General features: G+C 37.1%; 1 protein-coding gene across 11 annotated transcripts in view; it reads right to left on the reverse strand.

Annotated features, from left to right (window-relative positions):
• The window catches only part of LOC147827592 (uncharacterized), a 148,412-nt gene that overhangs the window by 37,040 nt on the left and 92,500 nt on the right, over positions 1 to 18,872 (reverse strand). For 2 of the 11 annotated variants that reach the window (XR_015451926.1, XM_087212913.1), the window contains one exon: positions 11,626 to 16,785. The exons of 1 other annotated variant lie outside the window; for it this stretch is intronic. Coding sequence is in view for 4 of the 10 variants with exons in the window: in XM_087212913.1 (XP_087069039.1) it covers positions 16,752 to 16,785 (34 nt within the window). In the remaining 6 variants the exon portion in view is untranslated. Of the gene's footprint in view, positions 1 to 11,624; positions 16,786 to 18,872 lie in introns of those variants that run through there. 8 more of the 11 variants (XR_015451927.1, XM_087212914.1, XM_087212916.1 and 5 more) reach the window with 8 other exon arrangements.

Below are 18,872 nucleotides of genomic sequence, written 5' to 3' on the forward strand. Positions count from 1 at the left end.
AAGAGATGCAGATGGGAAATAAGCATGCGAAAGATGCCAAAATCATAAAACTTTAGAGAATGGAAACAATGAAATATCATTACAGGTCTATTCACGAATAACCCAACTCCAAAATACTGACAAAACCAAAGGCTGATGAAAATGTAGAACAAGAAGAACTCTTCTTCACTGTTAGTAAGAATGCTAAGTGGTACAGACACTCACCAGTTCAGGATTAAATAGTTCATTTTTTTCCCCACAGTGTTCTGCATGTAATAGATGCTCAATAAAATATAACCTACATTTGAGTTGATTCAGGCCTAAGTTGTTTGAAATAAGTAATGAGCTTAAAGTTACATTCCCGTTTTCTTAAATCTAAGGAATGGATTCAATAGGCTCCCTATATGCTTGTTTGAAAAAAAGATCAAATTTGGACTGTTTGAATACAAAGCAAAGATTCAGTCAAAGTGAAGCCATTTAGCAGCTTTAGAGTTTCTTAACTTCCAGATCACTGTTAAAGAAATAAATGTGTTGCTTGTGTCTTAATCTTATTTTTTCCTAAATGTTTATTAATTATCATCTACCACCTGGAAATACTTTCTGGGCAAGAAACTACACGCAATTAATATCGCTAGCTGTTTAAAAAGACTTTTCTCATGGAAAAGTCAAGGCTCTCTTGGCCCTTACCCTCTCGGGGGTCTTGAGAATCCAGTGCTGTAAGGGACGTGTAGTTTATGGGTTTGACATGTGACATTTTCACTTAAAGAAAATGCATCCTAATGTACTAGGCAATGTTGCCAACATTATTTCATAAGACTCCTATCAGGAGTTAACACTGTGTTATAGCTCAAAAAAATTAAGTAGAAAACTTTTGTACCATCCATTAGAGGACTTTTAAAACATTATCCAATGTTCTTATGGTTACTATTTCAATTAATTACTTAGTTTAAAGATAATACTTAATTAAGCTGCTCTTGATAGTCTAACTTTTTATGTTCCAGCTCCTCCAATTTTACTCATCTGAGGTCTTTCATTCTTGATAATCTTTTGCAAGAGTTCCAGGTATATGATCTCCCTTCCTTAATTTTAATTACTTCTTTGACAATTGTTCTCATTCTGCTTTCCATTACTCATTAAAACGTTTTGTGTATACAGACCTCAGAAAAATTTAAATTATCTATTTCAGGGACCATTTGTTCATAATTCACAATTATAAAATAACAAAACTTTGCTTTTAAACAAGCCTTCAAAAATGTAATATTTTCAAATGGATGTTATTCTCTTCAAAGTAGTCACTTCGGGATTCAGATCTTGTTCATCTTGCTGTCATTTTTAATAACGTGGTATGAACTGTTCAGTGCATTCTTCAGTATCACGTCAGTTACACTGAATTTTCTTCATTTGAAGATGAAGTTTATTTTGCAAAAGAATCAATAGTTATGTGTCACCAAATCTAGGACCTAGTTATATGAGTAAGCAAAAAAGACCGTCATGTAGTCTCCAATAATTGTGAATATGATCCTGAAAGGGCAGCTTCCCACATTTATTACACATAGAAACTTTCAGCCTCCTATTGTTTTGACACCATGTAGATTATACTTATTTTTGTGTTATTTTAGGAATGTCTGATTGTTTGTGTTTAGTCTCATATCTCCCCCTGCACTTCTCAGTGCTATGTAAAATGAATACATATGATGGGCATTCAACCAATGTCTCGAGCAGTGAAACCTCTATCCTTTCTGTAGGGGGCAACAGGCAATCAGCAGGAAATGTAATAAAAACCACCTGGGCAATTCCTACCAACTCAGAGCCCTGGACTGAAATTAGTGATTTAGTTTTCATCAGAAATAGCAGTTGCTGTTTTTTTTTTTGTTTTTTTTTTGTCTTCCACTTTTAGAATGAAAGACACCCATTCTGATACCTAGTTTTTTAAAAAAATTCTAGACAGGTCTGGTTTTCAAATTTTAGAAAAATAAGATAGAGCTGCTGGAACCCTATGCCCAGATTCTCTTGGCTTTTCCTCCTACCGTAAACACATCCTTTGCCGTGCTTGGCCTGACGACAGAAATAGCTGTCTCCCGACAGGCCCGCAGGGAGGCGAAAACTAGCTGGCACAGGCCGTGGAGCTGAAGGGCTCCGTAAAGGGGGCTCACCATTGCGACACTGTGACGTGCAGGGCTCGCTGGGCTGGCAGGAAGAGGTGAGGAGAAGGCAAGGGGAGTTAAACTCACTGACCTTTGCTTAAGCTCTGCTTCCAGCTGTCCTCAACTTCTGGAATTTGATTAGTTGTTCCACTCGTTCCCTGCGTAGTCCCATGGGAATGGCAGAGCTCCTGAACCACAGCCCTTCAAACCGAGGATGTAACAGAGACCTGAGGAACCCAGACGTGGGAAGGAGAAAGAGGCAAGAGGAGAAAAGAGGTGGGGAAAGCTGAAAAGAAACAAATTGTAAAAGAAGAGAGATAGGGAGAATGACAACACAAAAGAGAACTGTGAAGAGAGGGTTGCAAAAAGGAATCAAAGCAGAAATAGAAGAGAAATTTAAAGGGAAAAGAAACCATAATGCTAAGTGAAATAAGTCAGACACCGAAGGTTAGATATCATATGGCTTCTTTTATACGCGAAACTCAAGGTTGAAATAATGTAAAGAAAGAAAAGGTATACAACAGGAAACAGGGAGACGGCAACAGGGAAGTGGGGAGAGACACACCACACAGGAAGGGGAAAGGAAAGGGAAGTAAAAGGATCAGGATGGGATTCGTGCATATACTGATTCCCACAATGCACGTATTTGTGATGTACTGCAAACATATACTAATACACAGGGCAAAAATAATATAAGAAGGACCCTCCTGTGTGACGTATTGACAATTGACAGGGGAAATTGGGGTGCTAGTACCCCAATGTCTGTTACTTACATAATACCAGGGAAAAGCCTGTAGAAATTTTGCCTTCTTTTTCCTTAGTTATGAAATAGACATAACGTGTTATTATAATATTGAAAGCCTTACCCTTTGAACAAAAATGTTGTTAAATCTCATTAGTAGAATGACTTGGCTAGAAATGTTGCCCAAGGAAAATTAATGTCAACATCTACAGTTATTTTCATTATTCTCAGGTTTTCTGGTATGTTCGAATTTTGCACTACCATTTTATATTATTCTTTTCAAATTCTCATATTCTTCGTATATTCTCACAACTTTATGTCTGACTTCCCCACCTTCCCCCTTCAGTTAGTCCTGCTCGCCACTGACAGATGAAATTTGTACAAGAGTCCCTCAGCATGGTACCCTGTGTTCAAAACCCTTCTGTGTGGTTCCATTGCTTGTTGGAAACTCCAGCGTCCCATCGTGCCATTTAAGACCCTTCCAGACTTAATCCCGACATACTTTATAGTTGCACACCCCGCCTCACTTCTCTCTTAAACTCTTCTATTTCCACCCAAGTGGTAGAGAGACATACAACTTTTGCCACTTACTCCCCAAAAAGTGCTATTTGCTCTCCAATAAACAGAATACAGCTTTGAAAGAGGGAGAGAACGAAAAGGCCCTATAGACATAACCCAAAAATGTAGAGAGAGGCATACCACCCCGACAGGGACCGCCACCAGAGCTTGAACAACATAAACATTCAGAGACGGGGACTCTACAGAAAGAAAAGCTCTCATTCAATCATTCATTCAACAAATATCTATGAAGCACCAACCACATGTTAGATACATAAGACTAAAAAGATAAAAACAGAATCCTTTTTGGCAAGAAGTATACTAATCTGTGTTTGGGGAAAGTTAAATTGCTACAGGAAGGCTGTAAAATGGTACCAAAGGGAAGTACAGTGTACCTTCTGTTTGTGAACAATTCAGTTTGCAAACCGAAGTGTTTGGCAAAATTTTGCTTCAGTTCACGAACATCACACTGGGTGAGGAACAGGACTGCAGCCGTCTTCCCCAGAATCATGGAACAAAGGAAATTCATGAACCGAGGTACCACTGTACTAGATAAGAAACCTGAACAGCAGCATAGGGGCTAAAACCTGAGGGTCCTTAAATACCACGCAAACAACTTTGATTTTCTTTTCTGTAAGCATTAAGGAACAATTAAAAATTTTGAGTGGAAGAGTAATAAGAGCATATTTTTAGAGAAGAAATTGAATTTCTGTAGAAGTGAAGATAATGAAGATGAGGACAAGGAGCGGAATGAGGAAGTTAAAATAATAACAATATAGAGAGGAGAGAAATCTGAATCAAATCGAGCAGACAGATGAGAATGAAAAGAAGGGAAGGGATTCAGCAGTGCAGTAGTATGTATATATGTGTAAAGGAGACTAGGGAAAGAGAAACAAAAAACTTCTGTTGTTAGGGCTTGAACTGCTGATGCTGGGAGGCCATTCACCAAAGTATAAAATTTTAATGAAAGAATAAGTTTCAGGGAAGAAGATAATGAATAAGTTTAATTTTCAATACACTGTCTTTATATCTTTTGTGATAACTGAGAAGAAAGGACTTATAATGCAGTCTATGATGAAGGGAATCTAGAACCCCCTGCATGATATGGAAAAAGGTAGAAATTAAAGAGAATTGTCAAATGAAATACAAAGAATTAAAAGTAGGATAGAAATGGGTTTAGATGTTTGGGATAGAATTTTTAAGATGCAAATTAAAAAAATACTGAGAGTCCATCTCACTCCAGAAAGAATGGTTGTTATCAAGAAATCAACCAATAACAAACGCTGATGGGGCTGTGGGAAAAAAAGAACACTTCTCCATCATTGGTGGGAGTGTAGACTGGTGCAACCACTGTGGAAATCAGTGTGGAAATTCTTCAAAAACCTAGGACTAGGGGTCTCATTTGACTCAGCTATTCCCTTTCTGGATATATTTCCAAATGAATTAAAAGCATCATGCCACAGCGATGTATGCACACCCGTGTTTATAGTGGCCCAGTTTGTAATAGCTAAATGTTAGAAACAACTCAAATGCCCATCAACCAATGAATGGATAAAAAAGATGTGGGTTTTTTTTTAATATAATGAAGTACTATTTGGCCCTAAAGAAGGATAAACTTGAGCCATTTCTAGGTAAATTGATGCACCTTGAAACCATACTCTTAAGTGAAAGAAATGAGAGACACGTGTGTAAATATCGCCCTGTCTCTGGTGTGAGAAACTGAAAGCAGAAGTAAAGACCAAAATGTATAATAGATATTGAGAAATAGGAAGAAATTGTTCAAAATTATACTGTATGAGATATTTTGTTAATAATTAAAATGTTTTCTAAAAAAGGGATAGCATTATTAGGAAATGAGTTGAGAGATAGATTAGCAAATAAAAATGTTCTTTTGAGATCATGATACACAATGTATTTACCATTTTTTATGAAAAATAATTTTTTCATAGAATAGCTTTTATATTTTCTTTATTAATATCTACTTGAATTATATTAAAATAAAAATTAAATAAAGTGGTGCAAAACAAAACTGAAATTCATTAGAATATATTAATTAGGTATAGTGGAAAGAGTAGGAGTTAATATAGGATATTAGGTGAAGGATACTCAAGGATAAGGAACATTTCCACCAAATGTTGTCACCAAACTCCCCTAACACCAAGAATAAACCTAACACCAAACTCCCCTAACTTTATGCCACCAGGGATACACTTTCATCATTGCTACCAGTGCCTAAAACACAACCTCGCAAATACTGGGAAATTATTGCCACTGCTGTTCTTCCCACCTTGTCATGGCTTATATCTAAATGTCCCCCCTCCCCCACAAAGTCTCATGTGCTCATAGGTGGGGCTTTTGGGAGTGACTGGATCATGGGTGTGTGATACTGGATCAAGAAGCGGTGATACTAGATTAGTCCTATGATTGGTTTAGCATGATTGTGGGTGATGAACTTACTGAAGAGAGAAGATTCACCTTGGATATGAATGACGCTTACAGCTTGGATGAAATAAAGAGCAAAAGTAAGAGGAAGTCTCTTTTCTTCCTGCTTGCCATACCATGGACTGTTTCTCCACTAGCAGTCCTCTCTGCCATGCCGCCCTGCTTTGGAGCTAACTGGTTATGAACTAAAACCTCTACAAACTGTGAGCTGAAATAAACCTTTTCCCCTTTAACTTGTGTTGGTTATTTTGTCTCAGCAATGAGAAAGTAATTAAGACACACCTGCACCCCAATGGAGGCACCACTGGGAGCATCTAACTAAAAGGCATAAGTCAAACTTACCCTAAGCGAAAAGGAAACTTGGAGTTTGTGTCCTGAATTATCCTTTGAGAAAGCACAGTAAGCACCAAAGTAAGCCATAAAATAAACAGATGAGAGAGGATAAAGGTGTCTAGAGCTCTGACCTATTAAGACTACAAAGAAATTCTTTTAACTTGATGGAGAGGAATTGTCAAATACGGTAACAAATAAACATGATAAAACCTATCATTAACTTAGCAACAATTATATGCCAAGCACTGTATACATACTACTTCTAAACTTCTTAATAACTCTATATGGAAGGTATTACTATGTCCACATTACACATGAAAAACCCAGAGTCAGAGAGGTGAGATTACTTGTATCACACAGCTACCAAGTGGCTATGCCAACGTTTGAGTGTGAATTGGTCTAACTCTTCACTTTTCATGTTCTTCTTCCAGAATGGCACTGACACTGTTTGGGAAACATTTCTACATGAAAGGTGTAGCAAAATTTATCTGTACTTAAACTATACATTTTAAGTTTTCCTTGAATAATTACCTTGATTCTAAAAATCTCAGTCAGTGATATCTGCCCTAGCTATTATAGAAGTTCTCAAGCCTGGGTAGGTACTATCAATTAAGAAATCTGGAAGTGCTCACAGAGTATAGAATGTTCCACAAATGACTTTAGACTTGGAGGATCAGGAGGTTCCATCTGGCCTCAGAAACACAAGGAATTTTCACTTTCCTGAGTATGAGAAGATTTGATCGTGCATTTACCCTCCCATTATGTTCTTCTACATAGAAGTCTTCTCTGGATTAAGGAAGGTCCTGCTGATGGCACACATAAAACAGTCCTGCTGTTTAAAAAATTTCCAGCAAATTTATCACCAAGACATATTTCTACCTTGTGAACTCCCATTCCTTTTTTCTGCCAAAGAGTTAAAATATATGCCTCTATGCTCTGGCTGAAATGCTATTTGGAAGGTTATAAAAGTTCCTCATAGTAAATCCATATGTAGGAAAATAAGAACGTGGCAAGATAAGGTCTTTTCTAGAGCTATATTTAAGTTTCTTTTTCTAATCATCCTTGAAGATTTCATAATGCCAACCACAATTCTATCAGATAATTGGAGCTTTTAAAGAAAAAAAACTCAAATGTGATAAAGAAAAACCCAAATTAAACTATGGAAAGAGAGAGAGAGAGAGAGAAATTATCTTATGTTTGTACATTTATGCATATATTTAAAGGTGTATAGTGATCTTATTTTTCATATGGTATAGACTTAGTTTCAAAATAATTTTAAATGCACTTCTAGTTGAAGGGACAAATGTTCGATAAATGATCCTTTTGTGCCAAAGCACATGCTGAATAAGTGTTCAATATCTTATTCAACACTTCATTTCTTGTCATACACTTTCTTTATGAAATTTACTAAAAGAATTTGAAGTACTTTCTCATCATGGCTAAGAGTGATTTTAAAAGTTTTGGACAACTAAAATCTCTGTTCTCCAAACAAACTCAGTGATTTTAGTATTAATCTATATAGCAAACACTAAAAGTAAAAAAGTACATGCTCTTTCAAAACGTAAAATCTTCACTTTCATTTAAATATGTTGGTAGTGGCTCACAAATGTTGCATAATGTAGCACATGTCCCTTGTCACGACCTTCAGTTCTGTCAGAACAAAATATCCCAGTCTTTTGTCTGACTCCCATAAAACTCAGCAACATGTACCTAGTCCAAAATCTGCAATGTCTTTAAGATTTTTTGTTCCACAGTTTGCATACATTTCCAACCATTTACTGAACTCTTAATCTTTCAAGAGCAGCTACAATTCACATGTGCACTGAATGGTGTGTGCATGTGTGTGTGTGTGTGTGTGTGTGTGTGTTTACTGTCTGGCTACACGATAATGAACTAAGCTTAATTATATCTTTAGGCAGGAAGTCACACAACTCCTCCTACCTTCACTGACTGATTGGAATTTTAAAATTTATTTTTTACTTAGTGAAATCTAAATAAAATAAATAAATTCTGTCAAAAAATATACTGTGGTACAAGACTACTTTGGTTGGTCTTGTTCATACACAATTATCTTCAATGGTCAGATATCCAAAGGGTATTTTAGTTACATTCTGAAAAACACATAATTTTACCATTTAAAATATGATACAGCTCTTCTATGTACAAGAATATACTTATTTTTTAAGCATCACTTTATAACACCTCTTATATATTTCTGTACTTTATCCTGTCTCTCCCAAGTTGTTGGTTAATGTAAATCATTACCACACTATGAATGGACTTAGTTTTGTTTACATGTTTATATATTTATCCATTTCAGGGTGACATTTATAACTACACTCAGCCAATCATTACAATCTGAGGCAAGTAGGGAGCTAAGTTACTCTGCACCAAGTTATTCTCAGCAGAGCCCTGAGAAGAAAGAGACGAGAACTTACAAATTTGGTTTCTGGTCCTGAAGAGACAAAATCCTAAGTCCCCTTAAGACTCCCATACAGTCAAACACTTTCTTGTTCATGTAAGCAAGGTTAAAAAATTGACTCTACTCTTCATAATTAAAGACCTGAACATGAACACATGAATTTTAGTTACTTAGAGAGTCAGGGTTTTCGGCATCACAGGCCACCCAGGGAAAACCAGCTGCATCACATTTAGTGTTGTCCTATCATAGTGTGGAAAAAATGCTCCCATCTTAAAAATATGTCTAGACCACTTTATTTTACTCCTATGTGATTCTTAGGTGGGAGAGGATTCTTAGGGAGAGAGGAGGTGGACGGGTAAGACACAGACAGGAAGTGAGTGTTCTACATGGAAATTCCTTCTTAAAAAGAGCCATCCATCTGTAAGGAAGCTGCTAAGCAGCTGGTGCTGACCTGACACATTGCGTGCATAACCACCTTCATCAGCCTGTGGCAGGGCAGCTACACGTAGAGCTTGCTGGATGTGTTTCATCTCCTGGACTCAGAAGCGACACCAGCCATGATTCTGAGAAACACAGGGTGTCTTTACAACACTCTCCTGATCGCCTATGTGAGCTCACTCCTTCCCCTTCCCGGGGTTCCAGGTTCTACTGTGCAACAGTTTGCCTGGGTCTGTTGTCCCCAGCAAAACCGCCACGGGATCCATCCATTCCTCATGATCAAAAATAACTGAAACTTGCTGGTGACTCTAATTCCATTAGGGAGTGAGAGTCCTGGCCAAAACTACCTTCAGAACTTACGACCATAGAATCTTGGATTATTTAAAAATGGGACTTCAAAGATATATCACAGATAAGTAAACTGATTGCTATAGAGAAATAGCCTCATTTCCTCCAGGTTGGACAATTATTTAATAATCTAGCTGAGACACCTCTGCTTTTCATTTCCTCCTTTGTTATTTTTATCTATAGTACCTTCAAGTTTTAGTCTTCTAAGGAAATATTATTTGGCATAGACTCTCCAAGCCCTTAACCCAAGTGAATAAGATGCGGAACTTAGATTCACACACACTTAAGATGAAGTCTACCCAGTCCACTGGGAATTGTTTCTCTAAAACAAACCTTTAAATTTCACAGCTTGAGTTACTGAACTGATTTTCATGCCTGTTCATTTCTGTCTGCATCTCAGTAGAGGATGGACTGTGAGATTTGCTTCTAGAAACCCTGACAATGACTATCATCCTGAAAGTCAAGAGAGTGATTGGGGTATTCAGATATGTGTGTTCTTTAGAGGAGGAAACAGGGACAGCCCTGATATGCCCTATGCTGTCCTATTAAAACAGGGGAGTGCATTCATCCAAGAAACTGTCACTAGGGTACTCGAACAAGGCTCAGGGATTAATATGCTAACACCGCTCCCGGCTGATAACAAAGAAGGTGATCTCAGATCTCAACCTGCTAAACAGCCCACCACCTGGGCAGTTGAACTGCCCACCATCACTGAGATTGGCATGGTACCAAGAATGAGATTTAAGAGAGTGTAAATAAGGACTAAAAAGTATAATAGATCATGTGAAATAGGAAGAAAAGGGGCAAAGGGGAAGGGGAAGTGGGAGGAGTAGGGGAAAGGAAAAAAGGGAGTGGAATTAAAATGAGAAAATGAAAAAAAGGAAACAAAGTCTTTGTAAATAGGGAGGGATGGAGGGGTTGAAGGGAGGGCAGGGGAAGGGGGAAAAATAAGAACCAAGATAGATTACATAAAGGTACAAATTGCCATGATGAATGTCATTATATTGTATACCTGAAATGTATCAATAAAATTAATTTAAATAAAAGAATGAGATTTAAAAAGCAAAATAGCCACAGAGATATCAGAAAGAAAGGATGCAGAAACCTCTTTAAAAGGATAGATAAAATATTAGGGAACTAAAAAATCACCATGTTAAACTATTGTTCAAAACATAGGAATACTAAGGAGTGATTGATTTGGTCCTAAACAAAGTGCCATTGTGCAGAATTTTGCTTTTTCTAACATCCTTCTCATATGATTTGCTAAAGTCAAGGTCACCTTGCTTAGGAGTGTTAGAGAAGAGTTTTGTTTTTGTTTGTTTTATTTCGTTTTATTTGAGACAGGATCTCACTAAGTCGATTAGGCTAGGTTCAAACTTGTGAATTTCCTGCCTCAGCCCCTCAGAGTGCTGGGATCACAGGCATTCATCACCTATCTATCTTTAAAATAGTTTTTAATGTGTAATCTTTTTCAGAATATTCTCAGTATGGCCACTCTTAGGTTCACATACATAAAACATGCCTGTGACTTCCCAACAAGAGGATATACTAGCACAGGGTACCAGCTCCCTTCCCCAAAATCAATGTTAGAGAATCTACAGACTTGGAAGAGAAATATGAGTCTGAGTAACTAATATAAAAACAAGAAGGAAACTTTAAGGGAGAAAGCATATGGAAGCCAGTGTATATGTTGCTGCATCCTGGGGCAATGAGCCACTAAGGACCAGTTTAAGGAGAGCTCTAACATTTTATTCTTAACCTTCTCCCCAGATTCCTTTGGGATAGTCATTATCTACCCCCTTTCCAAAAATGCACAACAACATTCCAGGCCATCTCCAGCAGGTAACATTAGGGCCGAATAAAAATTCCTATAGAATATATTCCTACAAGCCAATGACATGCTATAAATCAGTACTCCATTTCTTCCTTGTCTAAACTTTCTGACCTTGTAGGATTATAAACAAAAAAATTGCCATAACACCAAAAGCTCATTATTTGAAAGAATCAATAAGTTAAAAAAATCCCAAGTACGACTGATTGCAAAAAAAAAAAAGGATAGGTAAACAAATATAATATAGCATAGAAACAAAAGTAACTATAACACAACACACATTTCTAATAATAAATAGTAGTATGAAAAATAATACTCAATCAAATTTTTAAAAATCTCAATGACATGTCTAAATTTCTGCAAAAAATTAAAAATTCAGCAGTATATATAGAAAGAAATAGAAAATTTGGGTGAACAAATTGGCATTGAAGAACTTAAAAATTCCCAAAAATGTTTCAGGCCAGTATGGCTTTACAGTTAAGTTCTATCAAACTTTCAAAGATAAGTTACTCCTGTTATAGAAAGGGAAGAACTCCTACCAATTCATTTTGTGAGGCTTAATATTTAGTCAAAACTTGGGTAAGGATAATATAAGAAAAGGAAATAATAGAGGCAAAATTTTAAGATAAATGTATTAGCTACATGAATCCTGCTCTTTATGTTTTTAAGTATAGCATTATGAGGTAGGAATTATTACAGGAATGGAATGATGCTTAAAACATGAGCAAAATCTATTGATGATATACAGTACCTTAACAGAACAAAAAGGATAAAGTTCAAAAAATACTACAGAGTAAAACCTTTAATCAAACTAAGAAACCTTTTACAAGAGAAGTGATTGGCTGTCATTATTGGAAGATCTTCTACAGAGGAAAAACAAATGGTCACCATATAAACTCTATGGAGTATCAGACCCACAATCCACATACTCAGAATCAATATCATTTCTCTATAACAGCAATAAACAACTAGAAAATGACATCATCTATAACTAACAAAAAAAGCATAAAATTTCTAGGAATTAAAGAATACCCTAGGTTTTATGGGGAAAAATTGAAAACTTTAATAAAAATCAAAAAAGAATAGCAAAATAGCCTATATTCTAGGAAGAGATGATAGCTTAAAGATCAAGTCCTTCTTCAAATAACTTTACAAATTCTGTGCAATTCCAATCAAAATCCCAAGTTAACTTTTTAAAGTAAAATTTATTCTAAGTTTGCTTTCAGAGAGTAAAATCTATGATTAGGTCAACTTTGAAGAGGAAGAACAAATAATAACAAAAATTAATAAGGAGGAAACAAATATGTAAGAAGAAAAATAGCATAGTATAGTGAGAGACACAGATCACAGGAATACAATAGTGAGTTCAAGACACATGCGAATATGAGAACATTGTATATTCTATATGATAACGGTGGCCATGCAGATTCTGGTAATAATGAAAATGGGTAGCTCAGAGTTCCCACTGGAGATGCCCCACGATGGCCCAGGACTCAGCCCGTCTGCATCTGCTACACAGGTGTGCCAGGCAATCACCGAGAACAGTGGAGACCACCTGTCAGGCCCCTTCCCACAAAGTGTGAACTCTCCTGACAGGTCGCTTTGCTTGGGCAATGACTCATGAGCCTGACCAAAGCTTTATTATTAGTATACTGAAGGGTGAGACTCTTCCCGGCCAATCCTCCTTCACAGGCACTAGTTGTTCTTTTCAGGATCTTCATGGCCCTCTCCTCTGTATCCTTCACAAGTGTTTCCCTAATTAATCTCTTGCACGTCTAAATCTGCCCTGGAATCTACTTCCAGGAGGATCCGAGCCAGCACATCAAAACAACCATGAATGGACTGATTATCGAATTAATGTTATTGCCTGCTACATAAAGAACAATATAATTGCGTCCTCTCTAATACCATGATTGCAAGTGAATCTCTGGTGGATTAAAAATTAAATAAGAAATGTGTAATTAAAAAATGAAAGAAAAAAATGTCATCCAAAGGTAAGGAAAGACTCCTTAAAACTCCAAATGCACAAATAATGTACATATATTAATTTGAAAACATCAGAATTAAAGATTTCTGCTTCATAAAGGATGTATGGTATACAGTATTAGAAATATATTCTCCCTTGTCTCTAACCCTAAAAGAATGTCTGAATTTTAGGTGGGAACATGATCACCTGAATAATGACTGCATAACTTAGCCTCCCTTGTAGCTAGATATGGCCTTGTGTCTGTCTACCTTATAGCCCATGAAATGAAAGGAAACTTCCAAAAGTGTGTGTGCTTTCTATGTCATGCCCTTTTCTCTCTCTTTTTGCTTCCCAATGGCCAGTGAGAGACACTTTGCATCATGTTAAAACAAACAATACCTTAGAAATGGGAAAAAAAGGATAATTTCCTTCCAGAGTTCTGCTTGAAAGAGAAATTTTTGTTTGATCCCTTGTTAATATGGGGCTATGCTACAAATGTCAGCATTACCTCCTAAATAACATAAACACCATGGAAAAAGTTAATGCTCAAGTCACAGATTGGCAGAATTTATTGAAAATCAAGAAGTTATCAAGCTTAAGGTATGTGAAAGTATGATAAAACTTCACACAATCAAATAAACAAGAAAATGGGATTTTTAAGTTGGCAAAAGCTAGTAACATGCAATTCACATAAGAGGAAAACCAAAAAACTAAAAAGCATATAAAGAGGTGCGAAATCTCAGTACTAATTACAGAAAAAATTAAATGATAATGTGTCAGTTACATCCATCAGACTATTTTTGAGCGAAAGCCAAGGACTGGTAGTGACCCCAGGGACTGGTAAGCACATAGGGACAGGATTGAAGTTTTGATAGGAACATAGACACAGCCATTTGGAAAGCAGCCGGGCAGAGGATAGTTATATTAAGTATTCATATACGTTTTAGCCCTGCAATCCTACATTTGGGTAGAAAGAAATCATCATAGAAGTCCAAAAGGGACCCCTCAAAGGCTGTTTCAGGTGGTAAAGAACAGAGGCTCCATAGGTCCCTATCAGAGAAGGAGTGATTTGCCCACAGGACAATTCCTAACTTTGTAGCCTGGGGAACCTCTAGGGGCCTGTATTCTTCTGCAGTGAAAATGATTAAGTTTTCATCGTTCATCTTGAAAAAACGGAAACCGAAAAAAACAGATCCTTGCTTCAGGTGAACAAGCCCTGATGTCCTCACTCTATTAGAGCAAATGGATTTAAGAAAAGTAAACAATAATGGGGAAAAAGGTTTAGGGAAAAACGATCATGGCCATTATGTAACTGCAAAGGCCCAGGGTTTTTTTTAATAAAACAGATCCTACTTCTGCAGCCGGCTTCCTAGGCTTGTGACAAGAGACCTCTCACAGGTGTCGCCGCCTCAGCTGTGTAGACCATCTCAAAATCCTCCCCCTCTGCCTGGGGTAGCTACCCCTTCGACTTCCGTGAAAGAAATCACAGTCCTCTCTCCCAAGCTTCCCGTCTGCCCTCAGCCAGAGACCTGAGTGCCATGAGGTTTCCAGACAGCTGTGCGCCTGCGTCTCGGGCTGGGACAGTAGCGTTGCCTTCGGGGGGGCTCGCTCTGTCAACCCCTTGTGAGCAGCAGGGACTAGGGCCATGTGCAGCAAACTGCACGACAGGCCTGTGGGAAGGGGCCATTGACTCCCAGGTCCCTGGCGCTTTCATTTTGTCCTAGTCCCAGAAACTTGTAGCCAGTTCTATCATCTAAATCCTCCCAGATCAGTACTACAAGGAAACTTACTGAGTAGGAAGAAGCAGTTTACACTTACTATGGCTCCGGCCCCCTGAGTTTGATCTTCTTCCGATTGTCTCAGTCCTAGCGCCACCATCACGCTGGCCTGGGATGTGCTCCTCCCCTACTGCCTTGTAAACTTAACTAGTCCTTTCTAGGCCCTTTGGTTAGTTAGATCGGTCATTCATTCATGGCACCAACGGAACCACGCCAGAAATTTCAGATGGGATTTGTTAAACTAGTAAAGAGAGCAAAGGAAGAATAAATGCAGAATGCACAGGTCCATTTGACAAAGCGAAAGTTGGACCCTAGGGTAGCAAGCTGGTTCTTAAGAAGCATTAGCTCCCCGACTAAACCCCAAAAGCCCACTCTATTCCCTTATCTCCTCCCTACAGACTTCCACTATAAACATTTTTAAATAATTTCAGAGACTCCTAGTTTTCTGAATGACCTATCTCTTCCAGGATGACTCAGACAGAAATTGTCACACTTCAAAGGAATCCCTACCTTCTTTAAAAAAATAAAATAGAAGTAGCTTTAGCATTATAGACTTAGCATAGAAATAACTATATTATAATAAGGTACACACTTATTCATATTTTAGGCAACATATAGTAACAAGAATATCATTTCCTAATAGTGGAAATGTTAGGATTGTTTTGTTTTCATTTCAAATACTCTAGATTTAAACAAATTTTTTCCAGGATCCACTAAATAAATCATAGATGTTAGTGACAATGCAAAGTTGACAGTTCAAGCTTCTCTTCAGAATCCTGACTGTTCTAAAAGCTTTATCCTATTGTTTTAACTACTGATTTATTTTTCTAGTATGACTTCATTGTAAGGGTGTTTGAGGTTTTATCTGTCTTTGGGGTGTTGCAGCTTGTAATTTTTTTCATATTTCTTTTGAACACAATTGGCTGACCTGCAATAATGACAGACTTTTAGGTTGAGTTAGTTACATAACTTTGGGCTTTCTGAGAATGGTAAAAATTTTAAAGTGAAAGTGGGACCCATAAATGGGTTTTTATTTTGTAAAGTGCAACACTGAACACTGAAACATACCGTCTATATTATTTTATAAAATAACATATTTCAATACTAAAGGAAGCCCTTTGAACAAATTAGGCAATGAACTCCCTATATTACCAATTTTATGGGAAACATTCAAAAGAAAGAACACCAAAAATCATCACTAGACAACCTCTTGAATCAGAGGTTGGAAAAAACTTTATTTCTCTCCAAAATTTATTTTAATATTTTTGTAATTGTTACAAACCCTTAGATATGACAGCACATGAGATTCAACACTATGGACTCTGGTTTTACAATAGCATCCTTAATTTGAAAACCTTTGACCTAAGCATCTCACTGTGGTTTGGTTTGGTTTTCGGTACCAAGAATACTGAACAGAAAGCACTGGAAAGTGCTACTTTTCTCTTGAATTCATCCAGAATATTTTTTTTGTCTTGTGCTCTTTGTATTCAAAAGCATAGAATGCCACATTTCAGATACATCATGACCTTACCTTACTTTACATGTTTAATACACAAATTTGACAAAAATAAGCCTACAATTTAACTCTTGATATCAACATAAAATGTCTTCACTCCTTATGAGACTGTCTTGTACATACAAACTCTTCTTGGAAAATACTCTTTCTTCATATACAGACATGCAGATGAGACTGTGATGAGAATTTTTAAAATTCTGATGAAGTTCTTTGATTAATAAATGTTGAGTTCTTATGTGGATTTCAGGATGCCTTTAAGATTTTGTTACCTGCACAGGAAACAGAATACTACAGTGGAATTAATGAGAAGCTCAAACTTGACCCTCACCCTCCACTGCATAATAATCAAGGTAAGATGTTAAAAGAAACTATTTATTATATTAAAACAAAGGATATTACTGTGATAGCTGTTGGGTCTAAAATGTAACATTTGACTTTCAAAGCAGGACTCAACCAACAAAGGATCGTGAAGTTAAGAAGTCTCTGTTAATCAATGATAAATTTAGTACTTGTTGCTACAATTACAAAGATAATAGTTCCTTTATGTCAGTGCCTTTGGTTTTGCAGCTGTAAAATAGCTTTGAAATTCAGCATTTCAGGGAATAGAAATTAATAGGAGGTCATTTCTACCAGAGAAATTTTAGGGGCCCATCCTCTCTAATCATCATTAAAAACTAAATCCGTAGGAGAAGAGGCACTTTACTGATTGTCAAGTGGAAGCTATTATTCATTTGATGAAGCTCTTGGCACTGTGCCATTGATTCTGTGCTCCAGCCTGCTGCTTGGTCCCCTTCATCTCTGCAATCAGGCTTGTTTCTGCCTCCCAGGAGCTATTTATAGAGCAAGGGGGGAGAAAAGCTGATATGTTCGCCTCAGAAAACAACTTCCAAACTTTGTAAGTACAAATCTGCTTTTCTCATCAGCAGACTGCGTGTGCTTATTTCATTGATGTAGAAGATAAGGACGCTGACTTCCAGGCGACTGCCCTACCTATAGTGACGGTGGATTTGGTAGAGTCACGGGCTGCCATCCTGCCCCCCACCTCTGATTCCTCAGCACTGCACACACGGTTTATCTATTCATAATATAATTCTGTCATCTTTACATGTCTGTGTCATTTCCAACAAACACTCCCTCCTTTCGAATGCATATTAAAAACAAACATATTTGACAGAAAAAAACGCCTCAAAATATGAATGTAAACCAATATTGGAGGCCTAGGGTTTTTAAGGATTCGTTCAAACTGGTTTGTCAGGTGTGGGTGAAACTGTTCTTCCCACAGTTGCAAAACAGTTTAGATTTCCATGAATTTACTTAGGTCTCAAGATGTTATAAATCTCTATTATTTATATTTTGTCCACATGATATGGACGCGGTAATTCCAAATTTCTGCAAGCATTTTCATTGTCGCTAGTTGTGGTTCTGAAAAAACATTAAAACCTGCACTCTTCAGGATCTGCAGTACATTTTTCTGCCTCTATTCTCAGTAGTTGTAAAAACTATTTACACTGTTTTAGCCTTTAATATACAAAGTAAAATCAAATAATACATGCATTTAAAATATTTATTATAGACAGTAACAATACTAATTACTAAAATTTAGTTTATTTGAGATGATTTGCACTTTTCACAATGGAAAAAAACCCAGTAACTTTAAAAAAGCACAAAATCTCAAAATCAGAGAGCTAAGAATTGCCTGATTGAGATTCTCTTGGAAAATTTAGTTGATGAAACTAACAATTGTTTTTACAAAGTGCTTTTTTTAAAGTAGCCATTATAGGTCTCTAGTAAAAGTCTGGTTACAAACAGAACATTGAGGACCACTTAATCATTTAAAAATACAGCAGAGCGTCCGCCAGAGGAGTCGCTCTGCAGAATAACTCAAGTTAGCAGGCTGGGACAAAGATCAAGGGTTTTGTGGGGTAGCATTATAGGAGGCCTACACATCAGCACCCTCTTGGGATGAGACTTTTCCAGCGAGTGGATTTGCAGTGGGGACCAGAGTGGTGTGTTTACTAGTGAGTCAGGAGTACCTTTTCTCCTGAACCTACCTGCCTACCACTGCAGCCAAGAGTAAGATTCCATGGGAGGTTGGATTTTGGACTAAAGCTACAGAATACAAATGGAATTCTCTTCTGTGCATCCAGCTATTTTAGGGAATCATTTGAAATAATAAGAAAATATAGAGTCCACCTGATTCTTCATCATCAAAAGTAATCCTGCATGACCTGCAGTTCTAGAAAATCTCTAGCCACCCCCTCTTCACTTTTAGTTTTCAAAATCCCCTGCATTCTTGATGAGAAAATTGAGACAGATTTATGAGTTTTATCACTGGGGGACAGAAGGTAAGTCTGGTGGAGATAATGGCTTTGTCA

This window comes from Heterocephalus glaber, unplaced genomic scaffold (genome assembly GCF_053883595.1).
Source record: "Heterocephalus glaber isolate CG9 unplaced genomic scaffold, H.glaber_assembly_v1.0 deba00001442, whole genome shotgun sequence".
Lineage (NCBI taxonomy): Eukaryota > Metazoa > Chordata > Mammalia > Rodentia > Bathyergidae > Heterocephalus > Heterocephalus glaber.